Here is a 20,449-nt window from a genome sequence, read left to right as displayed (position 1 = left end):
CTAGGCCCTGGAGCAATGAACTTGGCTATCTATTTACTGAGCTTCTGAAATCATCCTCCTCTAATCCAGGGTAGCAGAAGTGTTGACCAAGTGTCAGAGAAGTCTAGAATAAATGGTGAAGGTGGGAGATGGTGTACATTACTTAGGCTACAGGACCAACTATGATGGAAGTCCTGCCATAGAGCACAATATAGTATAACTCACTAATACTTCCTTTTCATTTTTATTTTTCTAGGAATTTTATCAGACATCATCTTGAAGCAACAGTGTAATGGATTTAATGTGACAACTGAATGGATCTGACCATTGATATGGATGAATTGTAGCAGATCATGTTTTCCACACGTTTCTTATAATCATCCACAGATTTTCCCACTAACTCATATTTTACCAGTCCAAATCTGCATCTTTTAAACATAGAGCTGTCTTCAGGATGATGAGCATACCCTGTGTACACAAATGAGATGCAAAAAGCCTGAAAATGTATGTTCCTTCAGGAAAAGCCACTAAAAAATAATTAGTGACATAAAGGTACAAATTCTCAGCTCTCTCACAAAGTGATGAACTGAACTCTTGTGAAATATAGACTGCATAGATTATCCGGTTAGGATTGACCTAAGTTTACTATCTGTAGGACTTGATTACCATATTTATGCTTGATCTCCTTCTAGTTAAAGGACAACTTCCCTTGAATTCATGAATTCTTTTCTCTGCCACATCATTTAGAAGCAATTCTTCCTTCTCTTCTTCTCCACTGATATGGTTTGAATGTGTATGCCCCTACAAAATTCATATATTGGAATTTAAACCCCAAGATGATAATATTAGAAGATGGGACCTTTGGGAGGGGACTAGGTGAAACCCTCATTAATGGGAACAATGCTTTTATGAAAGAGCTGGGAGAAATCACTCGGGCCCTTTTGACCCTTCACCTTCTGCCAGGTGAAGATGCAATAACAAGATGACACCTTGGAAATAAAGATGAGCTTCACCAAATCTGCTGGTACCTTGATCTTGGACTTCTCACCCTCCAGAACTATGAGCAATAAATTTCCATTGTTTACAAATTACCTAGTATGTGGTATTTTGTTGTAGCACCAGGAATACATCAAGATCTCCTCTACACATACCCTTTCCCCGGCTTCTCCTTTACTACTTCTCCTCCTTCTTCCCCTTTCTCCTCTTCTTCCTCCTCTCCTTTTCCTCCTCCTCCTCTTCCCCTCTTCCTTCTCCTTCTCCTTTTACTCTTCTTTTTCCTCCTCCTCGTCCTTCTCCTTCTTCTTTTCTAGCTTATTTATTTCAGAAAGCATGGTTCCTTTAAGAACTCAGTCATATCAACTAGTTAAGACTTTATTCTGAGCAATGCAAGATGCCACTGACGAGCTTTGAGCAGAGAAAAATGACACAGAAAAATGACACTTTTCTGTATATTTCATGTAGAAAAGACTGTAAGACAGGAGTGGAATGACAGATGATAAGGGGGGAGACTTCAGGTAAAATATGTGTACACACTCACACACACACAGCCCTTCATGGTATGATATGTGTATGTGCCAGTCTCTCCTCCCTTATTGTATATATTTTTAAAAATTTCTATTGTCCATGGAAATTAACAACACTGTCTCCCTTACCACTTGAAGATACGGATTATGGTCACAAGGTCTGGAAAACAAAAAATAAACAAGGAAATTTTTTTGCCATCATTCTCACCCCCTATTTAGGAGTAAAGACCCATGTCTTAATTATTGTGCATGGATATAATTGCCCTCTCTACCTCTATCCTTCCCAATACTGAACTGGGTAGAACATTTTTTCTTACACTCATTGTCACATTTTTTGTCTTATCTTAGGCATTCTTTTTTTGCCATTTTTGTTAAAAAAAATTAAAATCAGCTGTAAATTGATTTTATGAATGAACAAGTGAATAAAATTTTAAACTAATTAACCAAAGTGGGAATATGAAGAGAATGTCAAACCTGAAACCTGGAAAGGCACCAGAACATTAGTGTGGGCTGTGAACAGGAACTGATCATTAGACCCAAGAAGATAGTGCCTGCAAATAATTAATGCAATTATAACAGGAAGAAGAGAATGTACAAATATATATATATATATATATATATATATATATATATATATATATATATATATATATATATATATATAGTATATAGTATTGAGCATTTGCTTTGGGAATCATTTTCCTGAGCATTTCCTTTTTCTATTTAGTTATACATACTATTAGGGTTCATTTTGACATAATTATACAAGCATGAAATAAAGTTTTCTCTGATTCAGTTCCTAGTAATTCCCCTTTCCCTCCCCTCCCTCCGTGTTCCCTTTCCTCTATTCTACTAATCTTTCTTCAATTTATCTATATATTTGCTTAAATTAGTGCCGTGTGTGTGTGTGTGTGTGTGTGTGTGTGTCTATGATTTACTGTGGTATATTCAAATACCTACATAGGAAATTTTGGTCAGATTCATTCCAGTGTTCTTCCTGTCCCTCCTCCTTTACCCTCAATCCCCTTCCTCTGCTCCATTAACCTCTTCCTACTCTTCCTGAGCATTTTCTATCCATTCCTTAAGTTAATCTTCACAGCAGCCCGATAGGTTTGCATTACTCTAACTTTTTACAGATACTAGCAGCAAGGAACACTTGGGAGAAGTAATGTGTGGACCCTTAATGAAAAGTATGCAAACAACAATTCAAAACTCCACTGGATTAGGTTGAAATTAGGAAGACACTGGTGTGGTTGCTGTGGGGATATATTCTGGCTCATTTGGGATTTCTTATGAAAACTCTGGGGAGGCTGAATCAGCACATACAGGAAATCAATGGTTCCATATATAAAAAGTTGAAGGAGACAGAGAAGCAGCAGCTGGAGATCATGGTGCATGGAGATTCCAACTTAACACAAACATGAAGAATGGCCCTGGATTGCAAAAGACTTAATCTACTTACACATAACATATGATGAAAGAGTACCATTCCTTTGTGAGACACTTACCTGTATTTCAATTCCTTTCATTTTCATGACATAACTCTCACAGAAAGATATTCTTCTCTTCCTTCCACTCTCCTCCTCCCTGGCTTCACTTCCCTTTCCAGTCCATCTCCTCCACTTCTTCTCCACCTCCATTTTACTCCTTCCCCTCTCCCTTTAATGAAGAACAAAGCTAACAGTTGAACCCCAAGTTTCTGATTTCAAACCCACCATGTGCTGCCTCTATTATTTCTGTGTAAAATATGAATTTTCTTGAGACCTATGTGTTAAGTTAGGTTTTTGGCAGGTGTAGAATTAATTTTAATTTATGTGAGAATAAATTTTAAAAGGAAAATTTGACAGGTAAAATTTGAAGAGTTGAAATTGAGAAAAATCAACATAGTCCCCAAAGCAAAAATTATATATATATATATATATATATATATATATATATATATATATATATATATATATATATATATATAAATAAATTGACTTCTGCTTAACATGTGTTTGAAAAATCATCATTATTTATTATGTTCATCATCAGCCACTTAAGAGCTTGTATTACTGGGGCTGGAATTGCAGCTTAGTGGTAAAGTGCTTATTAGAGCATGCATTAGGCCCTCAGTTTGCTCCTTGGCACATCCCAAATTGATCAATCAATTGATCAGTCTTTTTTGGATTATTTACTAAATTCAGTATTTAGTTTTCCTATCTCATTAGTTCTTTGCTTGATTAAGTAGTATATATAATTATTATTTATTATATTATCTTTATATGAAACTTTCTAATCTTGTGTATTTAAATTCTCTGACTCCGGGCAGTGACTTTCTATTTTTCCCCTATTTTTTTCTTTCCCTTCATTATAGCAGATCTCTGTGTAGCAGTTGCTATGATCATAAACAACCTAATCAAAGCAATCAACATTTGCTACATACCTCCTACTTGTGAGGGCCTGTGCCACATTAGGACTGTAAATGAAGTAACATGCTGTACATGTGTATCCATACAGTATCCACTAGTTACATGTGGTTAATTAAATGTAAATTATTTAAAATAAAATGTTCAGTCCTTTTTCATTGGCCACATAATTCCATTGGTTGTGGTATTGAACAGGACAGGTCATAAAATAGATAAATCATTGTCCATTGTGCTCACAGAAAGTTCTAGAATTAGTGCATAACTTATGCTAGCAATTTATGACTGTATTCTGTGCTGTTTGAATTCACTACTTCTTTCTTCCATTAGATTTTTAGTTCCATCTGCAATACTTGCTGGATGGTAGCTACTCTATAAACAAACATGAATAAGGAGGTGGGGGAAGTCTTAGAATTTGCTCTGCAAAGAGATAAACAATTCAAATATGTCCAATTTAAATTTGTCATGTTTATTTTTTAATTAGTGCTCATCCAGCAAAATTTGTACTCATTTGTATTTAGGAAACCTAAAAAAAAATTTGGTGAACTAGAATAAAAAGAGTAATGGTTAAATATTTTCTATCTGACATAATCACATATAACAGATTGAATTGTCTCTCTTTGTTTATCTGTTCCATACTTAACTATTGAATATTCTCAGGATTACTTAACCTTTTAAATGTGTTTTATGTAAATGATCTCATTAAGAAAAAATACATTTGGGTCAATTCCAGACTTAAATCTTGTACTTTTAGTTTTTGTTTATACCATAGTTAATACATGATGATGATTTTTTTAACAGCTTACCTGAAAATCATTAATTTCATAAATGATATTAGTCAAGATTCTTATTGTTAAGTGACAAATGCCAATCTGAATCAATTTAACAAGACAGAATAACTTAAGGAATACAAGAAATTAGTGAATATCCAACACATAGGAAAGACTGGGGTATAGTTAAGTCTGGCAAACACCTTGATTCAGGGTTTGAAGGACCATAGGACTCTATGCATGGATTGAGCTTCCATTTGCTTATTGACATCATCTTATCAACATATAATGTTATATAGATTTCTTCTGTATGGTGGAACGCATGAATTTTAACTGTTTCTGTGTGTTTCATGTTAAGATTTCAAATCCTAGAGATGTACTTTCTTAGATTAATTTGGTGCAATCCTGTTCCCAAGCTTCCTGGATCATTGAACTCAGCCAGGAATCAGAAAATAATTTTTTTTTAACCAGTTTTGGTCCGATTCTCACAATTGGATGAACATGGCTGGGAGATGTACTCATGGCTAGTATTGAGGAAGTTATGAAAAGATAAAGGAAATTCTAGAAGGAGACAAAAACAATACACATCCAGGACAATAATATAAAAGAGTTCCCATTTCTTCTCAAATTTTCATTGGCGACTCAGAAACATTTTCCATATGGTTCCGAGTAATCCTTGGGTCTCAACACTCAGATTGCTGCAGACAGCTCTATCAGGCACTCTCTCCTGTTTTTTTGTTATCTTTTCTAACAAAAGGAGCAGTGTTAGTATTCACAACAGCACGATACAATGAAATCATCTGTTTACCAAGCACCAAAGGCAGTGTTAGATATTATTTAACCCTTATTGTGGTTAGAAAGAAAATAATAACAATTGTTCTCTCTTTTTTCATTGCTAAGATCATAATTGAGCATTTAGCAGAAGTTCCATTTCTGAGTTTCTTTCTTTAATAGGCAGTGACCTTTAACAAATAACCACTAATATAATTAATGTTTTCCTTCTCAATCTTGCACTCTCCACCCATTGTCTACATTCTGTCTTTCAAATTATATTGGGTCATACAGAGGACACATGCTAGATGTTTGGATTCCAGAATTACAAGCTTCACAGCCAATGTGTATTTGCATAAAAGCAGACTTCTTTTTCAGACATTAGACACACAGAGCAGCCTTCAGTCTGCCAACTTTATTACTGTTCATTTCACCATCCTACAGCAGCTCTTCCTAAAACAGTACCATTAATCTCTGCAATATAAGGTACTCGTCCATAATCACTCACAGAAGAAATAAGATACTGTCTTGTTCTATGGAATACATCAATGATATGGTATTGTTAAGCATTTTATGATTCAGGAAAAAAAAACATGATAAAACTGAATGAATATTTGAACGAAATAGCTTGAAGACAAAAGTGGAAAGCAGAAAAATAATATAGATCTTTTATTTTGGTTGGGTGTGCTATGCCAGCAATACTGTCAAAATATCTGTGTGCCCATGTGGCAGAAAAATGAAAATGCTTTGATAGGTAGAGACTATCCCATATATTTTACAACAGACAGCCACAACATAACCCTGTATATGATATGTTCACATTTCAAGCCCCATTCTGTGACTGGCTGAACCAGCTAATGGGTTACTCCATATTCGAAGATTTACACTAAGCTTTTTCTTTCCAATTTTCCTTGGACTGCAGGAGTTACTGATGCTAATTGAACACTGCGGCTCAATAAACAACTTTGCTATCTCAAAAAATACACCCTCTTTGCCAGCAAGATGTTTGGAGTGATTCCAAGAAAAAGACAAAAAAAAAAGAAAAGTCTGATCAATGGAGAGAAGGAACCACATTGAAAGGTTTGCAGTCCTATTTTCACTCTGGTCATAAATCATTATCCACTCTGGCATTGATTAATTGGTCTTTCTCGAATTCTCCAGAATTCTTATGAAAATCTAGGCTAAAGCACTATTACACTATTAGCAGAAGACAGAAAGGGATACATTTTCTAAATGTTGTCTGGAGATAACAGTGTGTAGGCAAAAATGTGCCACATTGAAAGTAGCTCTTTGGTTATTTACATTTTTAGAGTGATTTAGTTTCTTTTGTGAAAGTCTTCATTCACCCCCTTTCTTATCTCAGGTCTACAACCAAGCCAGAGAGGGTGAGGGTGACATGCTCTACATAGTCCACCTGTCACTTGTGATACCAGGGCATCCTGGCCCCATTGAAAGTTTCTATGTTATGATGTCTAATTCTTCAGGGTTTATTGCTAATGATCCAGTTTTCCATTGGTAATTGAAGCTAGTATCTTAAACAGATTAAAAATGGGTTAAAACAGCTGTCTGAATGTCACATTTGGTCAGGCTTCTGGAGATGAGGCTCTGAATTCGAACAACAGTTTCACTTTGAGAATTAATAAGCTTTTAATTTGAGGCCTAATGTCTACTGATTCCCGTTTTCTGTTCACTGACTGCTATCTTGCCTTCCTTTACTCCTCAATGACTGCAGTTTTTTATTTTGCTTATGTGTTTCTTTTGAAGAAAGTTTGTAATTACACTTTACAGTTTGTTAGTTACAATTTTAAGTGATACATACTATTTATTAAAGAATAGCTATGCTATAAATTTATCAAAGTATACAATCATACAAAAGGAAATAAACCAACAGGTCACATTCAAAAGCTCAAATACAGACCCATGTATATACAGACACTATGTACATGACAGCTGCTTTTGTGTATGAATGGTTTTACAGAGAGCATTTAGAATAATGGCTACCCATTACAGATAATAATGAATCCAGATTCCTATTTTAAAAACATGAGAAGGTTATATTTCAGGCAGATAAAAAATGAGTGAGTCAGGCACAGTGGTAAATGCCTGTAATCCCAGAGTCTCAGGAGGCTGAGGCAGGAGGATCGCTAGATCAAAGCCAGCCTCAGCAACTTAGCAAGGTCATAAGCAACACAGTGAGACCTGCTCTCCAAATAAAATACAAAATAGGGCTGCAAATGTGGGTCAATGGTCAAATACCCCTGAGTTCAATCCCCAGTACCCTCCTGAAAAAACCCCAAACCAAACAACAACAACAACAAAATCACATTTAAATTTTTTTTGTACATGAATAGAAAGAAAAATGATGTCAGGGCTATGAATTGATTGCTTGGAAAGATAAAACACACACACACACACACACACACACACACACACACACACATAAAAGCTACTATTTATTAAACAAATACACTAATAAACTAATCCTTTTAAACAACTTGGGGACATGAACAAAACATTTGATTTGGGGAACTAACAAGAAGTAGTAGGCAATTTGTGATCAATATTTGCTCCAATGAGTGTAATTATTGTGTAAATTGTGGCTCTTGACAAAAATCTCTGATTCCTGTTGAGATGTTGTTAATGCCCCAGGAAGAAGCCTGCCTTCTCCAGTGTGATTGCTTACAAAGACACAGCTGTTTCCTTCCTCCTTTTTCCCACAGGAGATGGTCAAATTGCCAGTGTTTCATTTTCAAGTGCCATTGTTCACATAGAGCTTTAGGAAAAGGCTCCTGCTTTTTTATTGTTAATCCAATCCTAAGTGATGATCTTTATTTTAATCCTGTAACATTTTATAACAAATTTATTAGGCACTGACATTAGCCACTAAGGCACAAATAGCTCTGTCACTTTTTTTTTTAACTTAACCAGTAATTTAGTAATTTATGCAGCCTCAGAATTACTTTATTGGTATGTGAAATCTGTTTTCATGAAGAATTTATGGGAAAAATATAAATCAAGACCTGTTTCTTCAATACCTTTCTAACATCATTCCATTAGTTATGATTCTGACCGAAAAGCAATGTGATAACGTTTATGACTTGATAGGATACTTTAACATCATATTTTATATTGCATATATACAATGATCAAGAAGGAAAGTACAATTGTTCTATATTCTGAGGAAAGAAGTTAAATTTATTCATTAAAGAAATTGAAGAATAGGTTAAAGATGTTAATGATAACTGAATGCGAGCTCATGCTGGGACCTTATATGAATTAGGTTTGGCAGTCTCAACAAACACTAGGCAAGCCCTAGTTATATTCCCAGCCCAATTTTTAACTTGTAATATAATATTGAAATAGTTTTAGTAGGAGTTATCTGATATTGAACACACTTATTTTTTAATACTTTATTGCCATTCATATATAAGGATTTCTCTTATACATTTAAAAAATAACATCATATTTTTAAATATTTAAAAAATAACATCTCTATTACTGATTAATTTAATTCTTGGTAAATGGTTACTTGCATAAGAAAGGGTTGCATATTACTGAAAATATTACTCCTTTTTCTTAAGTTGAATATTAGCCTTATGTGTCTTCCCCCCCAACACCCAGGCTGCTTCCATTTGCCTATTTCATCTTTTAGTAGAATCATTACCCATTGGTAATTGTTTTTACATCACCCTGTTGGGATATTTAAATTTATTGATTGCACCAATCTACCATCATTCAAAATTAATCAAGCAAATTTAAATCTTTATATTCTCTATTCCACTTTCATTTCTATGATAATATTAGCATCTTTGTACTCACTGCCAGTGAAAGTTCGTTTAATGGTAACCCTTCATTTTCACTTCTGAGCATCTATATTTATAAATTTCTGAGTATTCTGATTTTTGTAGTTTCTAGTTAGCTATATTTAAAATTCTACTGGGACTTAGTTCTATTATTATCTTACTGAGATAAGTCTTTTTCCCTTAAATTTCATGTTATTCATTATTAATTTTAGCAAAACTCCACTTTATGTAGAGCCTAGTGATAATCAAGCAATAGTCTTAAAAAATAATAATTATTCTTTTGTGGGAGGTAGTAGATATGAACTGGGGGTGGGGAAAGATAATGAGTCTATTTTTATGCTTTAGTTTTAGCCTAATGATTTCAAGTGTTCACAGCACAGAATTGTGGAAATGCTGAGGAACATGATGCACTCATACCTGTTGAGAAAGTGCAGAGTACTGATCTCAATTAAGTTCTTGAAACATAATTCAATGATTTAATAACTCACTTTTCTCATCACCTTCACAGAGTTCCTGGGATTTGCATGATTCTTTCCCAAGAGTTAAATTGGTTAAAAAAAATATGCAGCAAGGTATGGCATAAAATACCTTTGGGGTCACTAAAGAGTCTAATGGCAGAATAGGTACTACAGATCCTGGAAGAGTATTAATCCCATGAGGTGTCCCAGGACAAAGGGTTTTATGTCACAGAATATGTATAAATAAGTCAGGCAGTGATGAAAACTCTACATATATTCAAACCTCGAGCTTCCAGTTCTTTAGCCTCTTCTTAGTTTTTAAAATAACTTTTAATACCCCACATACTATTTTTGAGAAAGAATAAAACAAGGGTAATTTGATGGGAGTTTGAGATACAAATGATGCTAACACAGAATTTACTGTATGAAATGTATTTGAAAACTTTGGTTTTTGGGTCTTTCCCATTAACATAAAAACATTACTCAAAACAATACTTTCTTAAAAATCAGGGCAAGATTTAATAAAAGATATTAATCTATTTCTCAAGACAAGAATTATTTCCTTTTAAAGCACTCTGAATATTTAATTCTAAGCACCGTGTCTCAGTGCTTGCTTGCAAAAAGAATAAAAACAAGAACTATATTTGACAGAAACAAATTATTGAAAAATGGGTCTAGAAAAAGAATGTCTGAAAATTGTTTTAAATAAATGTGTGCTATAAATCCTGTATCTGTCCAGGTATTATCATTATTTTTTTTTTTGGAAAGAGTACTATGGTACTATGGTCTAAGGGCAGTTATAGTGACCTGCTGTCTTCCATGGGAGAGAGAGAATTTATTTTCACCAATTAAAGATTCTAAATAATATTTTTATATAAATGCTTTTCTGCAATATTAAAATATATATTTTTCCTTAGCTAATATCTACAGTAATCAAGATAAAATAGTGCGTTTTTTAAAATAACCTTTGTGATAATTTTGTATTTTTGCCATGTGTAGGTGTTTCTACAATACAACAAAATTCAATAAAGCAATGTTTGCTTTGTAATTGGTCTGTTTTTCATCATATTGGTAACAGGTAGGTCTCATCTTTAACCCCCACATAGTATGTATCACCACTATATTATATTAAGGCAACATTATTTGTAATTACTCTAAGAGCATTTTATGATGCATCTATGTTAAATAGATCTCTAAAATGTATTGTCCATTTACCATGTGTTTTTAAAGCTATTTTTAAATGAATAAATGTATCTTTTCTCTTTTACCATTTGCTTTTTACAGTTACTGAGATAATTATTTTTAAAAACTCAGAAACTACTTTTGGAGAATTATATCCTACAGTTATAGTTTACCATGAAGAATGATGAAGTATTTATGAAGTACAATAAGATAGAATATTATTCTTTTGTACCCGTCTGCCCCAGAGGTAATTGTTCAATATCCAACATCTCAAACAATTATAATTAACTATTCTAAAGCAATTAAGAACTATGTACTTGCTTGTAATTCTCATATTTACTTACACTTAAAATAATTCATTAAAGTAATTCTGTTGAGAAATGTTTGTGGTAATTTTAACTATCTAAAGGTCATTATGGTGTGGTGGAGGCTTCAGATCTGGAAAACAGTGCTGATAGAATGAGCTGTGAAATTCCAACTACAGGTCATGGTCTCAATCATTGTATTTTAATGACTTTTATAGGTCAATGCCAATTCCTAGCTGTCACTTTTCAACCCGTACCTGAATTAGAAGACAAGATTATTCATTTTGCTACAAAATATTAATGTGAAGACCTAAAAGTGACAAAATAGTCTATTTTTTGGTTTTTCTACAAGCAAGTTTGTTTTACATTAAATGGCTTTTTTACAAATTTGAAATGTGAATATATTTTATTTTTTCCCAGTGAGTACACAATACACAATTGTTTGACAATACTATTAACCAATTTTATGCCAATTTCTTTGCCAATCTTACATCAAATGAAACACATTAAGATTTTTGGATGCTGTTTGGTGACTTAAAAAAAACTACAGTTTTTTTAAAAAAATGCATCTATAAAACAAAGTATAAAAAGTCTACCCATGGCCACAGAATCCCTTATCTTGCAACACTTTTAAAGTCACAATAAATGATTTTAAAATCATGGAATTAAAAAGAATTAGTAAATTGCATGTCATTTAAAGAAATGCATGGTGCTTCATTTGATTTACACATTATAAAGAAGGAAAATAAAAGTAACTTCACCTCTAAGATAATGTGGAAAGACATGTAGCTTTACACCAATTCTTGTCATGTAACTCTATAAACACAGTATACAGAAGCAGATGAAAAAACTAACATTAGTGAATACTATGGTTCTGCATATCTTTAATACTGACACACAATTGCTTTCCAATGGAGATAATCCCCTGTTTGGAGCTCATTGGCATTATTATTGTTTTATTGTCAATGGACAGTTACATATTTTTATTGAGTAGAAATTAGGAAGTGTTCCACCAAAGCACATACAAACTTTCAACTCAAATTCAATTGAAAATATATTTAAATACCCAGAGCATTAAACCATGACATAGAACACCATTAAATCTGCTATTCAAAGCAAGTAAACTTGTAATGGTTTTACTTCCCTTTGGTTGTATGATAACTTAACATGCTGGTCCTTGTTTTCTTATATTCTCTCTTGAATTGGATGCAAATCCTCTGAAGGGATCAATTATTTTCATGCCCCTGTACTATCCTAACTTTTTAAAAAATGGCATGGAAAAGATTTAGAGGAGGGTGGGTTGACTCCCTGGCATACACTGGCATACATGAGTTTGGGCACTGACATGGTTATTTTCTCTAATGAGACTTTACCCGTTATAAATGAAGCAGTACTTGTGTCTGTCTTGACTTCACAGCAGTGTTGCCTGTAAGTGCAAAGTAAGTTGCATTCTCTCCCACCCACTTTTCCTTCTGATGGTTTATGTAGGCTCTGGTTAGCAGAGTTAGCTCAGTGAATTCCTATTCGCATTCATTCAATCAGCTACACAATAAAAATCTACGAAGTTTCTCTTAGATTTGTGTTATTCTGTTGACATTCTGGCTTGTACTGACTGGTAGCTTTATACGTGTATCATGTTGATGAAGATTTCTGATTTTTAAGAGTGTTCCTGAATTTATATAGCCGTAGCATGTTATTTTGCTCTATAAAAGGATGACCATATTGGGTGGAAGATTTTTTGGACAAATTTATTTAAAACTAAGTTTAATGGGCAACATGGATTATTCTAAAAAACATTCCAAGTAACCACAGGGTTTGTATTGCATTACCTAACTGTTAATTTTTTGTGTACTCAAGACAATCAGGAAGGTATGATGCTATGTTCCAATTATTCTACATGTCATCTACATAAAGACATATTTTTTTAAGTCTTGGTTTATTAATTGCCTACAAATGCCAGTTACCAGGAGTCAAGAATCTGTATAATCTATGTGATAAAATTTTAGACTAAATTCAGTGATTGAGGAGCAAAAAGATGAAATACAAATGAATATAACTTCTTAGATATTTGTTTTGAAATAAAGGAGGTGAATTAAGGAACTTCACAAATAAAAAATAAATTCCTCACATCTTAGAGTTGTGAATTATTATGTATTCATTTTTTTGCAAAAGCTTTTTCTCCTCTCCCAGTCTCTTTATCCCAGAGAAATCAAACTGCATGAAAATCCAGGCACTGATGGTAGAAAGCTGATAAAGTGTTTAATAAGTGTGTCTCAGAATTCCTTTTCTCTTCAGTGAAGAAATGAACTACACACGACACCGAGAAGATGTTGGGGTCCATAAATAACATCACATTCTAGGCTTGCCTGTGCTGATGCAGTCTCAGGGAATTCAAAAGATGGAGCCATTGAACTATGTCATCCCTTTGCTATGACAACAGGACATGAACCGGTGACTGAGCCAATAATGCAGAGTATGAGACCTATTAAAGGGTCTCCTACTTGAAAACTGATCCTGATTGTTACATCGAATAGTTTTGAAGTACTGAATATATCATAGGAAAAACATAAGAAAATATAGTCAGAGCTAGAATTTAAGATTGCGTAGGTAGCACATGGGAAAATGTCACAAGTGGGAATTTCAGGAAGGTTATCTTCTACTTGACTGATTGACTATACATGTACAGTAGCTAACATATATTTCAAAGTCACATTTATTTTGAGCATACGTAGCTGATGTTCAACTTCTTGTTCTCAAAGTCGTGAAAACAAATGAGGGAGGACACTGTTATTAGTGTCCACTTACAAGGTTTGGTTTTATTTAAAAAGTGTATAAACATGCATTTTTTTTCTCCTTTTTAATTTTTTCTTTTCAATTTACTCATTCAAAATGGGTCAAACAGATTTTAGTTGGTAGCCAATTTCCGAGAATGTACCATCAAATATTTATTCCAATAAACTTATGGATGGTGAACTGAACATACTCTGAGCACTGCTTTTTAAGCACTTGCAATTTGGCTCTACCTTTGGTGAAATCAACTTTATATCTTAGTTAAATGAAACACAAAGTTGTATATAGACTGCATTTTTTCAATCATGAATTTAAGTGATTCAGTTTTATCCTCTAGTGTGTACTGTACATGTATTAGAAAGACAAAACAAGATATTGCAATAGATTTCATGTTTGGAAGCAGCCTGAGCATGTCCTAATAATAAATTCTTCTTTACTTGCTAGATAGTCGCGAGTTCATTTTGTTTGTTTCCTTGGGGAACTTCATGTTATATTCTGACTTAATGAGTTGGAGAGATTAATTATGGTAATTCAGAAAATGCTGTTTTAAAAAGCTATAATATAAATACAGCTCTTGTGAAACACCTTAATTTCCTTTTGCTTGTCGCCATTCTCTGATGGGTCAATTACAATGACAAGTAAAGTTGATTCTAAATAAAACTTTAATTATTTTTTTAAAGCAAGTTTAGTACATCTTTGCTATCTGCATATTTTAATGCATATTCAGCCTAAAGACTTAAAATTCCTTCTTTTGACCCCTTGCTTTTGTCAATAGCAAAATCCATCTTTCTTCTCTTAAAAACAGACTCGTTTTCTGATGTTCAGACTTTGCCAACACCATTGTTCCTTTGCATCTTCCTATTTCTACACCCCAGCTGAAAACCATCTAACAGAATGAGTTACACCAGCATTATCCAACCTAGCTTACAGTACAGAAACCCCCTTCACATTCAATCTTTTCTTCATGTCATAAGGAGTAAAGATTTGTGCTTATCACCAAATAAAATTGCAGTGCAAAATTTAAACATAAAAGTTACACAATTAAGAAAGCAACAAGACCTTTAATATTGTGTTGTGTTACACTTGTGTTACGTGTTGTATGTCAGTATGTCTGTATGTGTGTATGTTCATATATCATGCAGTGATATAACAATTGGCAGATGAGGAGTGCTCATGAAAAATTTTAAAAATGGATCCAAATTTCTTTGACTCACATGATTCAAATGGTTCAATTTAAATTGGGTAAACAGATAAAAGTAAAGATGTCTTTAAAATTAAGCTTATAAGTTTTTCTAGGTGTTCAAAAATAAAACCTAAAAATGTTGATGTCTATTAAATAATCTGATTAAATTCAAAATTTACAAGTATTGTTTCAAAATGTGAACAGAAGGAGGTTAACAGATAAAAAAGAAACTAGAAAGTTCTAGGTATGGATTTCATAGAGGAAAAATGTGTTTCTGGATAAGAGTCTATATGATGGTAATTTTAGGCTTAAAAAAAGACATGTTGGAGATATAATTAAATCATTTGTGTTCTATAACTGGGCTTGTTATCAATAAGATATGTACAGTTCTATGTTACCTTTTTACACTGAGATACAACTTAAGTGTATTTTTAAGTTAATGAGGGCTTAATCTATGTAAAGGTTTTATTGTAAAACACAAAAGTACTTTGCTACTTTTCTACAAAATGTTAGAAGCTTTCAGCCTTTCTTTAATTCATGTTTTAGATGTGATATTATGTTGTGTTTGCTCAAGTTTACAACAATTTATGTAGGCTTTATAAAATGATGTCTAAAAAGCAAAGATCAGCTTCAGAGCTATAGTAAAATTCATGAAGAGCCCCTTACTTGAGATAAGGCTCTATGTCCCATCTCACTGCATGTGAAAGTGACTATAAAAGAAATAGGCTAGATTTCAGTACATTAAAAGTTGTGTCCAAAGGTTAGTTTTTGTCATGATTACCAGGATCTCAAACAGGGGATATAATGTATAACTCCACCAAAATTCAAGGTAGCTATTATATGAACTAAATATGTTTTTACTCTTGATAATTTTATTTTGTAGTTTTCTTATAAATGGTCTAAAGATTGCCTGTTTTGCAGAGGTACTACTTTAAGAACTCACAACCTGGGTTAATTTAAGATAAGGAGTTATCACCTACAGGATAGAGAGATAGACATTAAAGCCCAGTGCTCTTAATATAAGGCTGTTAAAACTTATTTGCTAAATGTTTAAGATTAAGTTTTAAAATTAAAAATTTGACTCTTGCTGTCTGAGTCAGTCTGAGTCAGGGGATAGGGGACTTTTCCAAAGAGCTTTGCAACTCTAGGCCACATAACCTCCCGATCAGGGAGATTAATGAGACCAGTGGAGGACAGAAAGCCAGTCAGTGCATTTGCTGTGAAGAGGAGGGTCATCAGAAAAGGGAGACATTCCTGATGCTTCTGAGGGAAGCCACATGGTCAAGCAAGGCCTGGACCCATCCTAGCGCAAATGGCACTAGCAGATCTGAGAAGCTGCTGTAAGTTCCCGAGGACTCCCAAGGAAACTTGGCTGACTGTTAACAATAGATAGAAACAAAAGTCAGTTTGACTTGCTTCATCTTAAACACTTAGCAAAGACAGTCAAAGCCAAAACACAGCTATTCCTGGGCATTTTAAATAAAATAATACTTAAATGTAACTTCCATAAATAAGTAAACTGGATTCTTCAAAAGAGATTCTCAGACATGAATGCCTGATAACTATCAAAAGGAACTGCCAAAGTTGTTCTTAGTTCAAGGCCTTTATTTCTAACCTACACAGGTAGGCCTGGTGTTTGCTAGTATGGTTATCCAGCCCTAAGTAACAGAATTAAAGATTTCTCTATTAGACACAGAGGTCATACTAGTAAAAGGATTTTGCAAGTCAGATGACATTAAACTGTATCTTAATGTTGTGTTTACATCCCTGACAATTCTGGCAATGTGACAAATATCCTTAAAGATTTACATACTCAGATAAAAGCCATGTTCTCAGCAATCTTAGCTCCTGGTTCTTGGTACTTCCTGGTGGAAAACATTGTTAGTCTTTGTCTTTGCCATCATACTCATTGGCATGTTCCTGTGCTATGAGATTTATTGCTGCATCAGTCTGGTTCCAGTACTAATGAATTCTTTTTTCTCTTATAGACCGCCCATCACTCAAATGGCCCTCCAGCCAATTACTTCTCAATCAGACTTCTATCATGGACCCACTCAATAGACCCGATTTTTAAAGGGGGACTCCAAACTGCTTGCCCCACACCGTCCCTTTTCAGCCTGAAGAAGCCAGAAAGATTTTCTTCGCCCCCCTTCCTTACAGCAGTAAGGAGTTCCTAAATTAAAAGGGGGAATGAAGCCAGATTAAAAGTTAGGTAGTCAGTGTAGTTAGGTAAATCTAATATCGAGTGAAATCTAAAATGGAGGCCATGCTGGGAATGACTCAGGGAAAACGCAGGACAACTCATGGAATGTTAATGAAGTCCTGAAAAGGCCCTAGGCCAAAGTCCACCTCAAGGAAATGTTAATGGAGCCTGGGAAAACAGCCCCAACAGACTTGGAGATAGCCCATCCCAAAAGGTGATAATTAAGCCCACCTGTAGACCTCCAACCTACAATCCATCACTGAAAGAACTATAAAAAGGGGAAACAACTGCACTTCCACGGATTCCACCTTTTGGGTCCCCTTCTTCCTCCGGGAGAAGTCTTTTCTGCTGTCCTTTAATAAACTTCTAATTTCTGTTCTGACAAAAAAAAAAGTTACACAATTAAAAGTTAATATATGGAACCACAGCCTATTAATTCACATATAGTAAAACAAACCAATAAGAACAGACAATAATAGGAACAGAGCTAAAAAGAGTTAGCTTGCATAGCAATGCACAAAAGAAATTATATACAGAGAAAAATCCTTTTCTTCCTGGAGGGCAAGTTTTGTTTTCTTTCTTTTTTTTTTATATACTCCTGACAAGAAAGAGTTAAGGTGGATGGTGTACTTAAGAGAAGAACACAAGTAAAATATCTGTGGGATATGTGTGGCTGTGTGTCTTTACATTGCATTTACAGTTCTTTTAATAGTACATAAATAAAAGAAATTGTTCATTGCACTGTTTAGTGTCATCACGTTCATGAGTTGGGACCTGATGATCCTTCAGAGCAGCTTTGTATGTCTCCTCTCGGTTACTCTAAAAAGAGATGGAAACAAAAGTCAGGAATAAAGCTCAAGAGTTAAATGATGCATTCTTCTATCCTGACCCGCATATTCAAAATCAGAGCAACCAGATAGTAAATGAAGATGAAGTCATCAGAAAGATCTTGGTGTGTTTGTGTAATTCATTTTCGTTGAACCAGAGAAACAAGGAAAATAGAAACACTGTAGTATCTGGAAATTTAAAATTCAACTAGAGCTATTTTATTTTCACTCCCTGAACACCTACGATTATGTCAATATAAAATTTAAAGAAAATTTCAAGTACCCATGGGCCAAATGAAAAATTATAAATAAATCTTAATACTGATCTGATTGATAATAGCCAATAATGATAACTCAGATCCATAAACGATAAGTTTGAAACTATTTTCCCTTTTCATTAGCTCATGAACTCCTCCAGCCTGTGATGTGAGCATAATGGTAATCATAAACTATTTTTCCATGAGGAATTCAAGAGATCATAAAAGTAGCTTTGTCTTCTCATGAGCTATAATCAGGCAAGTGGTTGAGAACATTAGAAGCCATGGCTGTTCTCTTAACAGACTTGGTTAAGCTGAATTCAAAGAAGCAGTTGACAATTTTAAGCAGGCATCATTATAATAGGGAATAGGGAGTTGGTAAATTTCCTAATGGAATTAACACAAATTCAATGTTTTTAATTGGACGAACTGTGACATCCCTATTTTTCACCATTACCTCATATTTTTATATTTAGAAAATATGAAAACCAATGCCAGTTCTTCATTCAAAAAGATAAACTTAATCAATAGCTATATCATTATAATAAAAATATTGTGAACTAACTCAAATCAAAGATCAAATTTTTTTTTAAGACTGACTCCATAAATTTAAAAAAAAAAACGAATGAAGAGCAAATAAATGAAGAATAGGAAGAACTACTAAGAAGACTCTTTAAAGTACCAAAGGGCCAGAATTTCTCTCTTTTTTATTGTGCTGAGTTTAAAAGAGCAAGAAAAGTATCCAGTGAACTACATTTAATTTAACTTGTAAGTGTTGAGACTCTTTGCCCACGTTTAAACAATTTTCTGTTGTTTTATGGTTGTTTATTTTGGTAATGGGGTTTGAACCAAGGGTGCTCTATCCTGAGCTACATCCCCAGCCTTTGTTATATTTTATTTTGAAACAGGATCTTACTAAGTTGCCCAAGTTGTCCTCAAGCTTGTGATCCTCCTGCCTCAGCCTCTGGTAGCTAGAATTACAGGTGTGCACCACCATGTTTAAAGTAATTCTTACATAGCATAAATCAGCTTGAAATATAAATGAAATATTTATGTCATCGACCTGCTATAAAAAGCAATCATCTACGTTATGACCAAACTTGTTTAAAAATCATTGATTTTTTTTCCTGTAGCAGGGAAAGTTTTCTATCATTCTTAAATTTGTTTAATATGATAATATTATTAATCTAATATTTTTTCTGAATCACAATAAACCATAATTTTTATTATTTTGGTTCTGGGGATTGAACTCAGGGATGAGCTACCATTGAACTACATCCCCAGTGCTTTTATTTTTCATTTTGAGACAGGGTCCTGTTGAGTAGCTGATGGTTTTACTAAATTGAGGCTGGCCTCAAACTTGGAATCCTCCTACCTCAGCCTTCTATGTCATAGGGATTACAGCTGTGCCACACCGTGCTTGGCTATGGTAGCCTTTTCAGTGACCTAAAACACTTACATAATTCACCTGTAAACTGTCCTTGACTATTTGAGCCCATATATCCTATGTCAAGAAGGTCACTGGCATTGCGCTGGTGGCCTCCCCTCAACACCTCTGGTTTCCTGGGTCCAGTGGATCCTTTAGAAGAAGCTGTTCCTGATGAGCTGTGGCCACCTGGAGATGGGAAACTGGGCTTGCTATAGGGCACCAAGGCCTCCTCTGAAAAAGAAAAATAAAAAACAATAAAGGGCTAAATTGAACTGCAGCCTGGGAAAATAACACGAATTTAACTCTTACAAGTTAAGCTCAGAATGGACCATTTTACTATTTCATTCTTTAGTAAAATTAAAATTAAAAGGTTTAATCAAGACTGGATATTAAAGGAATTTCCATGTGCAAGCAACATTTCCTACAATAGGATTTGAAGCAGGATTAAATTAAAAGAGATCTTGGGATAAGTATACACTGTTGTATATTATTTGCAAAACTTAAATTCATTATAAAAGAGAGCAGCTTACAGTGAACTACTTTGTTTCAAAAAAAAGCATATCT

General features: G+C 34.0%; 1 protein-coding gene across 1 annotated transcript in view; it reads right to left on the bottom strand.

The window, feature by feature from the left end:
• Window positions 1–277: 277 nt before the first annotated feature.
• LOC143641287 (roundabout homolog 2-like) overlaps window positions 278–20,449 on the bottom strand; it is a 91,493-nt gene continuing 71,321 nt past the window's right edge. The window contains 2 exon segments of the mRNA XM_077108564.1: window positions 278–447; window positions 19,916–20,116. Of these exon segments, the coding sequence (XP_076964679.1) occupies window positions 278–447; window positions 19,916–20,116 (371 nt within the window).

This window comes from Callospermophilus lateralis, unplaced genomic scaffold (assembly GCF_048772815.1).
Source record: "Callospermophilus lateralis isolate mCalLat2 unplaced genomic scaffold, mCalLat2.hap1 Scaffold_94, whole genome shotgun sequence".
Classification (NCBI taxonomy): domain Eukaryota; kingdom Metazoa; phylum Chordata; class Mammalia; order Rodentia; family Sciuridae; genus Callospermophilus; species Callospermophilus lateralis.
The sequence above is the reverse complement of the archived record's forward strand: the minus strand, read 5'-3'. Positions and strand labels throughout refer to the sequence as shown.